The sequence below is a fragment of the Nesoenas mayeri genome, assembly GCF_963082525.1.
Source record: "Nesoenas mayeri genome assembly, chromosome: 4".
NCBI classification, from domain to species: domain Eukaryota; kingdom Metazoa; phylum Chordata; class Aves; order Columbiformes; family Columbidae; genus Nesoenas; species Nesoenas mayeri.
In genome coordinates, this window is record NC_137540.1 from 13,638,506 (window position 1) to 13,654,273 (window position 15,768).

The window sequence follows — 15,768 nt, forward strand, 5'->3', positions numbered from 1 at the left end:
TCATTTCTTTTTAATCCACAATGTCTGTTCTGTCAGTTTGCCTCTCAAGTATCACTGAATTTCCCTCATATCCTCCAAGTGGTCTTTCAGAAATGATGGACTATCTGATTCTATTGTTTTTTCATCTCAGTATTTGAAGTCACAGTTGTAGCAATAATGTCAGTCTTATGTTCAAATTTGTTAGCTCACCCTTTCTCTTTCTTTCTCCATGTTCGCTCGTCTCTGTGATACAAAGTCTCCAGAGGTCTACAGCATAAAAAGCACATTTAAAGAGTTTTGACTTCTCTTGTGTAATAGATAAAAGGAGTTTCACTGTCTCTCAATTCCTTTGTCTTTTGGAAACCTGTTATAACTTAATTCTGAAAACTGGGATCTGTTTAGAAACATGAGCTGTGTGTGGAGAAGAGCCTCTATGCTTTTGCATCTCTAGGGGGAAGAAAGAGAGTATCGTTCAAACACATGACACTTCCCAGCACATTTTCTCCACTTATTTGCGCATACATTCTTCAATATCTACTTTTCTGATTTGTTTCAGATGTCCCAGACTAGAAGGCGCTTGCGCGACCAACCCCTGCCAACATGGTGGCACCTGTGTTGATCACTGGTCATGGCAGCAGTGTCACTGCAAAGATGGGCTGACGGGAAAGCACTGTGAAAAATGTATGGCAAAGGTTTTACTGTCTTTCTCTTTAATGTACACCTAACTAGGGTTTAACCAAATGCCATTAAGAGTTTATTTTCAGGAGCATGGGATAATTCATTTTATAAAATAATGAAAAAGCAGTACGCTTGCCTCTTTAGATAATTAGGCAAGAAAAGTCCACAATGGACTATTGTCCTTTCATGAGTTAAAACAGCAACAAGTTACGTATATTATGTTTTTTGTGTGATATATCACATTTCAGATAACTTGCACTCATTTAAAACTACTACTTCCCTATAATGTATAGTCGGTAACCAAAATAAAGATATCCCAAAGGAGGGATTTGTCTGCCATGGGGAGGTAAAAGGGTAAGGGAGGACCCTTCCCATCACCTAAACATTGTGTGTATCTGCTTATGGCTTCTCTGAACTGTAAACCTTTTCATAAAATGACGATCAGATTATGCGCAAGAAGGTATGGTAAATGTAAATGAGAGCAAGCCAGTTACAGTCTGGGGTTATTAACTCACATATGGGTTGCTCTGTAAATCAATACAGGATTGTCTAGGAGAGCAAAGTGATTTATTTCCATGTAGTTGCACTATAATGACTGGGCTTTGTTTTCTTACATGTCCCATTATTGTTTAGCTGATTTATATGCTTTTATTGCACCAGTTTACAAAAGAATTCAGCCATAATTTTAACAGCATTTGGTAGTCAATGTTCTGCCATTTTTTATTCTTTTTTTATGCCATGACAAATAGAAAGTCATTATCTCTGCCCTGAAGAGCTTAGAGTTCGATATATCATGAAACCCTGCTAGCAGTAATGGAAACAGTAACATCCCTGGGAAGGAATTACAGTTCTGAGAGCCAAATTTTTTTCCTTACTCCCTCACTTGTTCCCTAGAGAGTTTTAATTTACTATTGACTGATAGCAACAGTAAATTACTCGCACACTCCCACTCTCAAACACACATTCTGGTTAAAGCCAAAGAACAGAGAGGGTGAAATTGCCGTTCGCTCCTGCTCTCCCCCCTGACCTGCTCTGAACTTGATCTCTGCTCTGAAAGAAAATGGTGGTTATTAGGCAGATGATGGCTATATCTGTAATGAGCTGCCTACTCAGCGCTTCCCCATCCGTGTCCCAGATATTACTGCCGACACCGCCCTGTCGCTGGAAGGCAAAGGACGACTTGACTACCACATGAGCCCAAACAAGAAGCGGGAATACACGATGAGACACGGCGCTCGAGGCGCTGGCCCGGGACCCCCGAATGCAGACCGCTTGGAAGTGAAGTTCAGGACAAGAAGCGAGAACGGCATCTTAGTTCACATCCAGGAAAGCAGCAACTTCACTACCGTGAAGGTAAGATTGCAGCTAATGCTGAGTTTGATTTGATTGGACTGCCTCATGCATAGTGATCAAAATCACATTTTTCCATTACTGTTTCTGTTTCCTTTATAAAATATTGGGTCTTTAGCTGAGGCTAGGCACTACTCCAGTATCGTTCATCTTCTCAACAATTCCCTTGATATTTGCCAAGGTATCAGAAGATCTTGATGCTTTTGTATCTAATCACTTTTGTCCAGACTCCAGATAGTGACTGTTTTAAGGCTGCAGGAACGGTACTCATTGCCATATTTGTTATCATCATTAAGTGACACTCTGCAGAACAAATCGTTTTGTTATTGGCCTTTTATCTTCAGATTTCTCAGGCCTCAAACCCAGGCCCTCTAGTTAGACCCAGCTAGCAATTGCCAAAAAGTTTTCATTAATTCCTACGAGCGTGGCTCATGCTTATCAAACTAGGAAGCAAAGGATAACTTGAATTCATGAGGTTACCCATAGAGCAATATCAAATTATTTTGAGATGTGTAGCTGAATTAGTGCTTCAAATGCCACACCATTGTTGTTTCTTTTTTTCCCAAAGAGTTTATCGCTGCAGAAGTTACCTTACTCAAGAGAAGGTGATGGTTCAGTTCCTGGCTATGACTCAATCCATTTATTCATAACTCTAAATGAGTACAGCAGTGATGTTGGCAAGCCCCTTTATTGGGTTGGTGTAAGCTCCAAGTTTCTTGACTGCTGTAAGACTTTCCAAGTTTTTTTCCCTGACTTTGTGAGAAACTTATACAGAAATTCACACTTTCTAAGCTTCAGCCCCATCGAAATTCTCCACCTGCCTGATTCTTGTGCCGATCAGAGGTACGGAGCTTTCCTGACACACCAGCTGCTTTTAAGAAGCAAGTATGCATTACTTCCCCAGCGTATGCTTTTACCGCATCATTTCATAGGAAGTTTCTGCCTCAGTCGTATTAGCAGATAAGATCTCATTATTTTGAGTTCTGGAGAGAAAACCAAATACTCCCATTTTCTCCCTAGTCAAATTTGCTAGGTCAGCTCTACAAGCATTATTAAAGAAAAAAAAAGAGAGAGTTGCCTTTCCTGGCTGAAAGCACTAGTGGTGTGTTTATGCAAACACTCTTATTATTGTTAATATTGGTGAAGTTATACAAGCAAGCAGAGGGTGTAAAGTCCCAGACCCAGCTGTGTGCAGGAAAAGAACAGAGGTTCACCAAGTAACAGATGCAGCAATTTAAAGAAGGAGATGTAACATCACTGTACTGATTATTGCCAAAAAGTTCCCAGATGATGCTAGTTAATAAAACTGTGGTAATTTAACTGTAGTTAGTACAGTACAGCTCCTACGCTGCCACTCATACCTGGAGTAGGTATCTTGACAAGCACTGACCATGGTGGTGGCCCAATATGTCAGTGAAGCCAACCCGCACGTAGGTCTCTCTGGCTAATCAGTCCACTCCCTGTGCAGAAGATGAGCTTTAGGGACTTCTGTTTACAGCTCTCTTATCCATCTTCAGAACAGTTAATTTTATAACTTGATTTTTGGGTGTTTTAATATGCCTGTTATCCAAAGTGTAAGTGCTCATAGAAAACTGGCATATGTTTTTAATATTAGATTGTGCTAGAGAAAAGCTACAAGTCCTGTGGCTACCTCTATGCCTCCACATTTTTCCCCTTGTAGTTAACTGGGTTTGATATAGCTGGCATTGAGGTAGAATTAGAGCAGTGGTAATAAATGAGACCCACTGAGGTTGTACACAGCTGATTCACTAAATGATGGATGTAACCTTCCCCTAGAAAGCCCCAAGAGAGGTCTTTAGAATATAAAGGGCTGCTTAATCCAGGAAAGATACAAAAACTAGAAATTAAACAATCATGCGATTCAGGTAGAAAATGGTGTGGGTGTGTGTCTCCCTGCCCTGCAAAAATAAATAAATAAATAAATACATACATACATACATACGTACATACATACATAAAAGGAAGAGGGTAGGGGATTTGGTTTATTTTCCTGTAAACGATACATGGAATCGTAGAATCATTTTGCTTGGAAAAGACCCTCAATAACATAGAGTCCAACTGTTAACCTAACACTGTCACTAAACCGTGTCTCTAAGAACCTCATCTACGTGCTACAACTAATTAACTAGTTCAGTTAGAAGTACTGGAATAAATACAGCAGGTTAAAAGTGAAATTGCCTGTCTTGTTTTAGCTGCAAATCTCATCTAAAAACAGATCAGATGAGCATAACTGTAGCTCAAAGATCTAGGAATTGTACACATAGAGAATGTGCATTACGTGTTACCATGTAAGATAGTATGTGCTTGTATGAGGGTGGTGAGGCACTGGGACAGGCTGTCCAGAGAAGCTGTGAATGCCCCATCCCTGGAAGTGTTCAAGGCCAGGCTGGATGAGGCTTTCCACAACCCAGTCTAGTGGAAGATGCTCCTGCCTGTGGCAGGGGGGATTGAACTAGATGATCTTTAAAGGCTCTTTCCAACTCAAACTGTTCTGTGATTCTATGCATGTAAAAAGTTGCAGTAATAAATCAGAACAAAACTCATTTAAATTATACCTTACCCTGTGGGCTATAAATCTGTAAAAGCTAGTGCTCAGATTTAAGACAAAAAAAGAAGCAATTTGTTCAGTAAAGGAGACTGTGAATATTAGTAAAGTTGAATCATCCTTGTAGTTAGGAATGTGTTTGCTTTAGTGGTTCATTCTTTTCATTATTTCCTACTTGTCAGTTGCTCTGACATTTAAATAAAACCCAGAAATGGGTGTTACTCAATATTGTCAGCATCAGCATTTGTTTCAAATTTAGAAATAAGTTGTGCTTCAAGGAACTAAGAACATTCCTTATTTTTTCCTGGTTGAAGAAGTCATGGACTGGTCTTGTCTCTGGAAATTTTATTTTCCAAATGCCACTAGACTGTTTATAAATCTGTTAGCATTAGTCACATGCAATTTTAAAGAAACAGAAAAAGAGCTTAAGAGTCATAAATCAGTGTGGAAAATATCAGCTGCTGACAGGTAGATGATTCTAGAATTCTTGTCTAATGTGGAATTAGAAGTTACAGTTCTGTGCTTAATCTTCCCATAAGTTTAGAGGATATTGTATGAGACGATATATTTCTTTTTGTTTACATAAAGACCAAAATACAAAGCAGTGTTTTCATGGAGCATAAAGACAAACTAAGACTAACAAACCAATTAAAGGTTACAAACATAAATATATGTATATATTCTGCCCAGAGAATCTTTTTATAAATACTTTTGGTTGTCACCAATGGTGTTTAGTATAATAGTCTGTGTGACTGCATGTCCAAATGTGGAATTTTCTTTGTACTTTCCTATAGTTTAGATGTTTGCCACCTGTGTTTGCCAGTAACAAAAGCATCCTATCTTTGAGGAGCAGCTTTATCAAACAATACATTTTCAAATAGTCTGAATTCCAGCATTTATAAATGAAGTGTGTGCAATATTAACGATTGTATTTCCTGATCCAAATGGAGTATGTGCTAGATACATTCACTTAGGCTGCTGCCAAGACATGAGCGTGGTCTTACAGCCATATTAAAGCTGGTCTGTATGAACAAAGTCCTAAGCTTGCATCACTAAAGAAGTAAATCCAGAGCATTTAACAGCTTCTGGAAATGAGAGCAGCATTCTTGTAGCCGGTGTGTTGCCTCACAGTTCTTCCCAGGCCAACGTTATTTTTCCTGGAACAAAGCACACAAGGCATAGAGAGCTTTCCACAAACGTGGGGCTTCAACCTTTCCTGGACTACATGTGTGCACGTTCTGCACACCCGTGTTACATATCACAGACAGGCCAAGCTGCAGCAAGGAACACAGGGGCAAAACAGTTATTTACCATGTGTAACCAAACGTGCAGGGTATGGAGAGGAGTATGGAGGGAAACTTGCAACAAATTGTAGAGCCACCCTACGTGAGCTGTACACAAGTCAATACAACCTTAGGAAGTCAGCTGATATATGCAATATTTGAGAAGCTGGTGTGTTTGTGTGTTCTTTCTTTTTAGCTCCTATATCTTAAAGTCACATTTGCACTGATCTCATTTTAAGATCATTTCGTATTGAGCAAATAAGAGGTTTAAAACCCTGCATCTCATTATTCTGTAGAATTGCAAAGCAAAGCATCATTCGTAGAGGAAAAGCCAAAAATTTTTTCATGGAATTTAATAGTACCTTTGTTTTTTTTTCTAACAACTCACAAGTTTAAGAGCCGTTTGCTCAAGTAAGCACCATTTGAAAATTCACACAAAATAATACACTTTGCACCTCTTCAGAAAGGTTTTTAAAATACAAATATTTCTCTGCAAAATGCACCTTAGCAGCAAAACCAGATAGGAAATTGAGTCTTGCTCAAATTCTGCCATGCCTTATATATTCCTACTGTGTCATAATGAAAACTAGATGCAAGTTTTTTGGGGCAAGAACAACATCTGTTTACTCTGCAAAGCATTTTCCACAATTGGATTGAAGAAGGAGGAAGAATTATTCTTCTATTGGTTAAAATGTTTTGTCATGCACATGCCCTGTCGCTGACCTCTCAATAGGTTCTTCTCTTATGAGATCAGCCAGGGAATGAGTGGATGGCAGTTCTAAGGTTTTTTTTATGGGTGCAATAATGTATTTAATTGCAGGCAACTTTTTTGTACTAAAAAATTAATGCATTTTTAGCACGAAATAATTATTTGGGAAAAAATACACCCTGCCTTTGAATGACAAATGAAGCTATGTATTACCAAAGCTGTACTGAATAGCCATTACATTGGTTATGTATGTATAGCGGTGGTTATGTGCCTATCATTTTTAAATTACGCATTTTGCTTTTTTTTCTCATCAGATAAAAGGTGGCAAAGTGCATTACGTTTCTGATGCTGGAATTGCTGGGAAAGTGGAAAGAAATATCCCAGAAGTGTACACTGCGGATGGCCAGTGGCATTCGGTACTCATTGAGAAGAACGGGTCTGCTACTATCCTGTCAGTCGACAAGACTCATAGCCGAGATATTCTCCATGCCACACAAGACTTCGGTGGACTAAACGTTCTTACTATTTCTTTGGGAGGAATCCCATCAAGTCAACCTTTCAAGAGCACAGTTGCAGGTAATTTTTATTAGTTTGTTGGGGTTTTTTTAAATATAGTGCACATAAGCACATTTGAACACACAAAGGGTCTCTTATTTGCTTAGGGCTTGCAGAAAGTACTGTAATAATTTATAAGTAACTAACACACTTCCATAGTTCGCCAGAAAAACCGCAATTTGAATGAGTAAGGATTGCAAACTTTATTCCTTTAATATGCATTGCAGCCTTGTTTCCAAAAGCAAGCACTCCATCTGCAGGGCTTTTTGGAGGTGGGGGGACAGGGTTTACTTGCTTGTCTGTAAAACAGTTGTTATAATTTTGTTATGCTAATGGAAAAGAAAGGGTCTATTATTTACCTGAGTCAGAATCTGGAAAATCAAGGAAAATCTTTTACTCAGGCGAAAATGCTAAATGAGAACTTTGTCTCTGTAGGGGGTTGGTAAGTACTGCAGGATTTAGCCTGTTATTAATATGATTAAAATATTTTCTGCAAGACCAACTTCCTCCTGCTTTATCTAGCTGTCAAATGGAGAATAGGATTTACTTCTGAGCAACAGAAACCAAGGACAATAAAGAACTACCCTCTGACCGACATCTAGCTGTTAAGAAGTAAATCAGTCTCCCTTATGAGTTAAAGCAACTGTCTTAGACCCTGGCAAAGAAGTAGATAACATAGATTTGATATAATTCCCCCAGTGATAAGTAAAAATGGAAGTAATTTTTAGCTAAAAACTGTGAGATACTCCAGACAATGCAGGCGTAGGGTTGATGGAGTTTTTATATTGAAAAATCTTCCTGACTTCAAGAATTGTGACCAGATGAAGTATCTTTGAGTGGTGCAAATTCACACTTCACATTTGTGTATTGTGAATTTGTATGAAATTTGGTACAAAAATCATATAAATGCTATGCTAACCTTTACCCTTTTTACATGTATGTTTTATGAGAGGCTTATGCATGGAAAATCAGAGGCTTTTAGGAAAGCTGGAACAAAGAAAATTGAGGACACTAACTTCTCACCACTGCCTGATGCTGTGGAAGACAAATTAGGAATGTCTGGCTTCCATTAGGAACACACAATCCAAAATCTCTTATTCATATGATTTTATTTTATTTTAATATTGGATTACATTGTGTGCAACATACCAAGGATTTACAAGGGGGAGGCATAAAACTCTGCATGAACTCAGAGAGTCAAAAATATCTGCAGTACTGTTAAAGGCAGACAAAAACATACATGAGTGACAATTCCAGGGCTGTGGAGCTGGTATATCCAGTGTCTTTTACCCTGGGCAGACCTAACAAAATCCCAGTTGCTGTTTATCACATCACTGCTGCAAGGGACCACCAAGCTCGCGGCAAGGTAATCATCCATTTTGCTTGGGCTCCCTCCTGAACCTAAATCCTCAATTTCCTCTTTATTTGGGAATGTAAAACCAAGAGAAAATGAAAATATAAGTAACACTGAAAGAAAATACAGCTCTTTCAGAAGAGAAATAATCTAGAAATAGCATGCGTGAAAAACTTATGAGGCTCTTTCATGTCCCTTTACACCACCTGACTTGCATCTCTCAGTGAAACATATTTGATGTTCATACCAACTCGTATTTCATTTCTGCCATCAGAGGGTGTTCAGGTTTTAAAACAATATCCTTTGAAGATTATAAATCTGTAATACCACCTCATACAACTTGGGTATATTTGCTATTTCATGACAGAGTCAATATTCATAACATTTATCTCTGTGCTAGCTATTTTTACAGAATTTTCCACAATTATTTATGAAGTTACCATTTGTAGTGGCCATTCTTCCACTACAGCAATATCTTTGCAGAAATGAAACCTTTTCCAACACTAGTGATGCACTGAAAATTTCCTTCTGTTTATTGTTTCACCCAAGCGTGATGCTTCAGAACTGAACAGTGGCACTTTCCTTCTCCCTGTTTATTGTTTTTATTGTGTAAGAGCTGACAAATGTGGCCTTGAATTAAATCTTCCTGTAAACCTGGCATGGTGTTCTAAAGACAAGCTATCGCAAGTTCAAGAGAAAGAAACATGTATCTTACAGCGGCAGCACATGTGGCAAAAAGGAGCATAATTTGCAAACACATCTGTGAGTGCCATGTTGTCACAGCTCTGGGCAGAGGTCAGCCTAAGGTTGCACCATCCTAAAACCCTCGCAGAAAGGATTAAGTCTCAGGAACACAGGGAATTATGAGGCTGGCAAAAGGCTGGATTTCCCTGTGACCTCACACTCAACCACACAATGGCCGAGGATAATCCATCTCCCTGGGTGCTCTCAGCACGGAGACTGACAGGACAGTGCTACAACCAAGCAATGGGAACTCTGGAAAAAGGCCACTTGAGATTCAGAGACGTAAGAGTATTGCCATGAGCACCGTGGTTTAGGGGACAATAAAACGGGAGGCTTAGCTGAAGCACAGTAGACAACTTCAGCTCAGAAAAGGAGAAACTGGAAAGCACACAAGCAAATGGCAATTGAAGCAAATGTTTTCTGCTAACACAGCCAAGCCAGCTGTGAATAGGTTTCTCTACATGGGGATAATAAGTTTTAGAAATGTGGGAAAATTAGGAAAGAAAAACATTCAAGTGTATTGAATGAAGTAATTCGAGGGGATATTTGTTTAAATTCATTTTAAAGACATTAAATATTATTAGAATAGATGTTTCCCGATAGTAACCATCTGAATTCTTGGCTTATTTACTGAACTTTAGAGCCTTTATTTAGCTTCAGTGAAATGGGTCTATAAATTGAAAATTCAGTCAGTTTAACGATATACAGGGTGTTTCAAAAACATAGACCAAATTTGACATCACTATATCTCTGAAATTGGGTCCATCTTTTTGAAACACGCTGTATTTAGAAAATACAAAGTTTCTGTGAAATCCAACCATTTGCTCCTTAGTATTTTGGCTAAATAATTTTGCTTCAAGGGGAAACTACATTATAACAAACATCTGAATATATAACCTTCAGCCTTCCTTTGATGAGTCTATCTATAAGAAAAGCAGTCTGCAATCACAAAACTGTCCATGTGCCTTGCAAACCTCAGATGAAATCTGCTCAACAAGTGACAGAGTAGAGTCTATATGTGAGCAACCTGGTTTTACCCAAAATACATTTTTTCATTTTATATTATGTTTTTTTTCCTCGCTTTGAACTTAATTCTTGGTTTCCAAGCTTGAGGTAGATATTTCCTAATTGGACAGTAATCTCTTCTCCCGTGCAGCCTGTATAATTCTAAATAGCCAGATGAAAATGTCAAAATATATTTAGGCTTCTGCTTACAATTGCTTTTTTTTTTTCCATATTTAATTAAAGCAATGGGAGCGCAAAATGTCTTAGGGAGCTTCTAGAAAACATGATACATTAATTTCAGCATCTTAATTGCAGGTTTCGGTACATTTTATTTACTCCCCTAAGAATATTTTTGTTGCTTTGAAGTCTTACTGATAAAATTAAAAACTGTGACTCTTTCTGAATTCTTATTTGGCAGACTTAGAAGAACCAAATATTTTTTGCAAGATATTTTGTTGTCATTTATATCAATGCCATGCATATCTCTTCGGAGAAGTTACGTAATTACTTTTTTATCTTAAATCTCCATATTTATGCACAGCTTAGATGTGAAAATTATTAGTTTTAAAATACACATGTATAAATGTTATATCAAAAGCTGGAGGGATGAGTAGACTTTACATAATCTTGTTTGGCTTAAAAGTAGATTTTAGTTCCTGTCCAATATGAACCCTACAAAATTATTGAAAGTTTGTTAACAAAATAGTCATTACAATGTAAAAGGAAATATTTAACAGAAGCAACAAAATGTTCCTTTGCACTTAAGCCTAAATGATAAAAGCACAGAAAATCAAATACTGAAACATCTGTGGACGGGCCATCCTTCTAACAATATGGTTACTCAAATTTTACACCATTATGGTTAATATCACATTTACGTTAATTACCATTTTTGCGACTGTTATGGTTAATATCACAATTTACATTAACTACACTGCAAGATAAAAATGTGGGGAAGCAACAATAATCTTACACACAAGATGCACTGGTGAAAATATGGAGGTTTCACGTGTGTTACTGACACTGATTTACTGCACGTGCTGCTTAAACCCACATCATGTAATAAGGCTAATTTGTGACACTGGGTTTTCCATTTTGTTTCTTCTGTGTTTGTGTTTCCTCTCTCACTTCAGGGATAACAGATCTTGACAACCAGTGGTAAGACAAGGGGTAATGGGTTCAAACTGAAACACAAGAGGTTCCACTTAAATTTGAGAAGAAACTTCTTCTCAGTGAGGGTGACAGACACTGGAACAGGCTGCCCAGGGGGGTTGTGGAGTCTCCTTCTCTGGAGACATTCAAAACCTGCCTGGACACCTTCCTGTGTAACCTCATCTGGATGTTCCTGCTCTGGTGGGGGAATTGGACTAGATGATCTTTTGAGGGTCCTTCCAATCCCTGACATTCTGTGGTTCTGTGAAATCTGCTGATCAAAAAGCTTCCCCTTTAGTGTGATGCTCAGCGTGTCTTTGATGTTTGTTGACAGTAGGTTCTCAGTCTTCAGGTCCCAACATGACTGTTGTTTTTTCTCCTAGGCTTCGATGGCTGCATTTCCTACATCAAGTACGGTGGGGAGAGCCTTCCCTTTGCTGGCAAACACAGCCTCGCCACTGTCTCCAAAACAGATCCCTCGGTCAAGATTGGCTGCCGTGGCCCCGATGTCTGTGCCAGCAGTCCCTGCTGGGGCGAGCTGATGTGCATCAACCAGTGGTACGCCTACCAGTGCGTCCCGCCGGGTGCCTGTGCCTCCAGCCCCTGCCAAAACGGGGGCAGCTGTGAGCCCGGGGTGCACACTGGCTTCACCTGCAGCTGCCCCGAGGCGTACGCAGGACGGACGTGCGAGGTGGTCGTGGCGTGCCTGGGGGTCTCGTGCGCCCCAGGCCATGAGTGTAAAGCTGGGCTCAATGGTGGCCACATCTGCCTCCCATCTCCACACCCTGCCGAGCTGTCCCTGCCCCTCTGGGCTGTGCCAGCTATTGTGGGCAGCTGCGCGACGGTCCTGGCACTGCTGGTCCTCAGCCTCATCCTCTGCAACCAGTGCCGAGGAAAGAGGTCAAAAGCCCCAAAAGAGGAAAAGAAAAAGAAGGAGAAGAAGAAAAAAGGGAGTGAGAACGTGGCATTTGATGACCCTGACAACATCCCGCCCTATGGCGATGACATGACTGTCAGGAAGCAGCCTGAAGGGAACCCTAAACCCGACATCATTGAAAGAGAAAACCCTTATCTCATCTATGATGAAACTGACATCCCGCATGCCACAGAGACGATCCCCAGCGCCCCACTGGCTTCCCCTGAGCCCGAGATCGAACACTATGACATCGACAATGCCAGCAGCATCGCCCCCTCGGACGCTGACATCATCCAGCACTACAAGCAGTTTCGGAGCCACACACCCAAGTTCTCCATCCAGAGGCACAGCCCTCTGGGCTTCGCACGGCAGTCCCCCATGCCCTTGGGAGCCAGCAGCTTGACCTACCAGCCTGCATACGGGCAGGGCTTGAGGACAACGTCTTTAAGCCACTCAGCGTGCCCAACTCCCAACCCCCTGTCTCGGCACAGCCCCGCGCCCTTCTCCAAATCGTCAACTTTCTACAGGCACAGTCCGGCGAGGGAGCTGCACCTCGCCATAAGGGAAGGGAGCCCACTGGAGATGCACAACGACGTCTGCCAGCCAGGCATTTTTAACTACGCCACTCGGCTGGGGAGAAGAAGTAAGAGTCCGCAGACCATGGCGAGCCACGGTTCCCGACCGGGAAGCCGCCTGAAGCAGCCCATCGGGCAGATCCCTCTGGAGAGTGCTCCTCCAGTGGGTCTGTCTATCGAAGAGGTGGAGAGACTGAACACCCCTCGCCCCAGAAACCCCAGCATCTGCAGTGCCGACCACGGCCGGTCCTCTTCTGAGGAAGACTGCAGAAGGCCTCTGTCCCGGACGAGGAACCCGGCTGACGGTATTCCCGCGCCCGAGTCCTCCTCTGACAGTGACTCCCATGAGTCCTTCACCTGCTCTGAGATGGAGTACGACAGGGATAAGCCCATAGCATACACCTCCAGGATGCCCAAGTTATCCCAGGTCAATGAGTCTGATGCGGACGACGAGGACAACTATGGTGCCAGGCTGAAGCCCCGGCGGTACCCTGGCCGCCGAGGAGAGGGGGCTCCGGTGGGAGCACAGGCGACTGCCACAGGCACGGGGGATGGCTCTCTGCCTGCAAAGCTGGGGCAGCAAGCAGGAAGCTTCAACTGGGACAACCTCTTGAACTGGGGCCCAGGCTTTGGGCATTATGTGGATGTTTTCAAAGATTTGGCATCACTTCCTGAAAAAACAGCAGCAGCAGCAAGTGAAGATAACAAAGGTGGTACAACAAAGCCTGTTTCCAAGGATGGGGAAGCAGAACAGTATGTATAGGCTTTATCTCCTGGTATTGCCACAGTGCAAAGCCATGGACCAGTCAAACCATTATATGGTTGTAGAAAAGCAAAGGTCAGCGTTTGAACCCCAGGCCAGTTTGGTTGGAGGAGACTTTAAAAATAATAACCAATATGCTGCTGAAAGAGACTTAGAACATTTTTAATTTAATTATGCTTGGATGAATTTATTTCTCCTGCATGCATTGTATTTGGAAACAAGATATTAGGCATGCAGCCTTTGAAAAGGGTTTCCTATTTACCATTGTTTGGTTTGTGATTCTTAAATTAATAATGCTTTGTTCTGAAAATGAACTAATTTTTTTTTAATTGTGAAGGATGTGTATATTGTCTTCAGCTACTAACGTGTTTTACGATGCAAGAGTATTGAGGATTTAATTTTCCTTAAGAAGTGCATGGAAGAAGGATGGTGAATGAAGGAATTACCGTAGCAAGGTGTCTCAGAAAACATAGTTACCATATCCTGCAGTTGCTCACATGTAACTTTATGGATGAAATCAGCTTGAATAATTGCTGGCAACAGTGCTGTAAGTCTTATTCCATACAAGAGGTGCTAGAAGCAGCTCAAGCCAGTCAGCACTTTAGGATTTTTTTTCTTTTCAGCTCGTTTATTTGGGGGATTGTTTTTTGTTTTGTTTTGTTTTTTGACAAAGTTGTGTGAAAGCTTCTGAATCTCTATGAAATATTTTGGGATGCTTAACCCCAGTCCCTGTCTTCCCCACCTCTGTGCTTCCAGTGGGAGGGCAGCGACTGGCATTTGTCAGCCCAGCCCAGCCAGGTACCCTGGCTTGCAGCAGCATGATCAATGGGAGCAAGGGGAAAACAAACCCTCTCATCTCGGCTGTGCTGCTGCTGCAGTCTGTGCTTCTCCCCAGATTTCCTTTTCCCATCCGTACTATGGAAAGGTAGGAATAACACTCCCCTACCTCACAGGGGTGTTGTGAGGACTAATTAGTTAACTCATCCGAAGTGCTTAGACATTATAAAGCACTATAATAAGTATTATTATAATTATTCTTAAAGCACTGCCTAGCCTTTGTGACCTTGGAGTGGCATTTTCTGCATTTTGTGATTTTCTATGATGGAAATTATTTATTGTATAGAAAATTACTGCACTCTAGCATTTTGAAATGGATATGAGGGAAAACTACTTGTAGATTCATTAATGTAGCTTACTGTTTGTCCCAAACTCCCTAAAGTTTTATGTAAAGTAGAACCTCACAAAGTCCTTACATCTTCATGCAGATCTGATGAACCTATTGTACTGTGTAAAAACTTCTTTTTTTTTTTTTTACCTAAGCTGTGTTTTTTTATATCAATATTTTCCTATGCTGAATAGTTTTCTTACTTTCAGGGAAGGTAAGAAAAATACTTTTTTTACATTTGTTACTTATGTAACACCCATATTTTTCACATTTTGATAAAATTGTAACATACTGTATGCTTTCTACCTGTAAATGCCAATAATAGAATTAAAATATTTATTTAAAATCTTTAGTGTGTGTTATTGGAAACCTTTCATCTTCTCTCTCTAATTCCCACTCGTCGATCTTTACTTTTACTGGCTTTTTATTGAGAAAATGTGCTTTCATAAGCAAGTTCATAATGTAAAATACACATTCGGGGTCCATTCACAGTGAAGGCAGCCCTAGTATCACTGCGGCAATTAAATTAATCTCTCTGCAGAGGTGCAGCACAGGCCCAGTGCCACTGAGTCTAGTATGGCTGTCCCTTACAAAGGGATTAATTTCACCCAGGGTGAGAGAAGCATTCAGCGTATCCCTCTTGTATTTCATTAGTAACCTTGATATGATCAAAAATCAGTAGGCTTCACCTTTCTCAGAGAGATGGGAAAGAGGTGGTATTGCGGCATTGGGGTGTTGTTGGACCTAAGATGATGTAAAAAGTACCCAATCTACGTTCAGATTTCTAATAACATGATAAAACTGTATTTTAGACCATAGAGGTATATTGGTAGTAACTGGTTTTACATTTGTTAACCAAGGCTTCCACTCTATTCAAAGCTGAAGCTTTCCAGTGCATAGATAGTTAGGAGTGTGAGAACAAAAACTTTCTTTAATAAAGCAGCAGTTGAACAATAAATAACTGCATTCTTGTA

General features: G+C 40.6%; 1 protein-coding gene across 1 annotated transcript in view; it reads left to right on the plus strand.

The window, feature by feature from the left end:
• FAT4 (FAT atypical cadherin 4) overlaps positions 1–13,629 on the plus strand; it is a gene marked incomplete at both ends in the record, with an annotated part of 145,831 nt that extends 132,202 nt beyond the window's left edge. The window contains 4 exons of the mRNA XM_080344357.1: positions 536–660; positions 1,793–2,010; positions 6,880–7,141; positions 11,759–13,629. Of these exons, the coding sequence (XP_080200483.1) occupies positions 536–660; positions 1,793–2,010; positions 6,880–7,141; positions 11,759–13,629 (2,476 nt within the window). The remainder of the gene's footprint in view (positions 1–535; positions 661–1,792; positions 2,011–6,879; positions 7,142–11,758) is intronic.
• Positions 13,630–15,768: the final 2,139 nt, after the last annotated feature.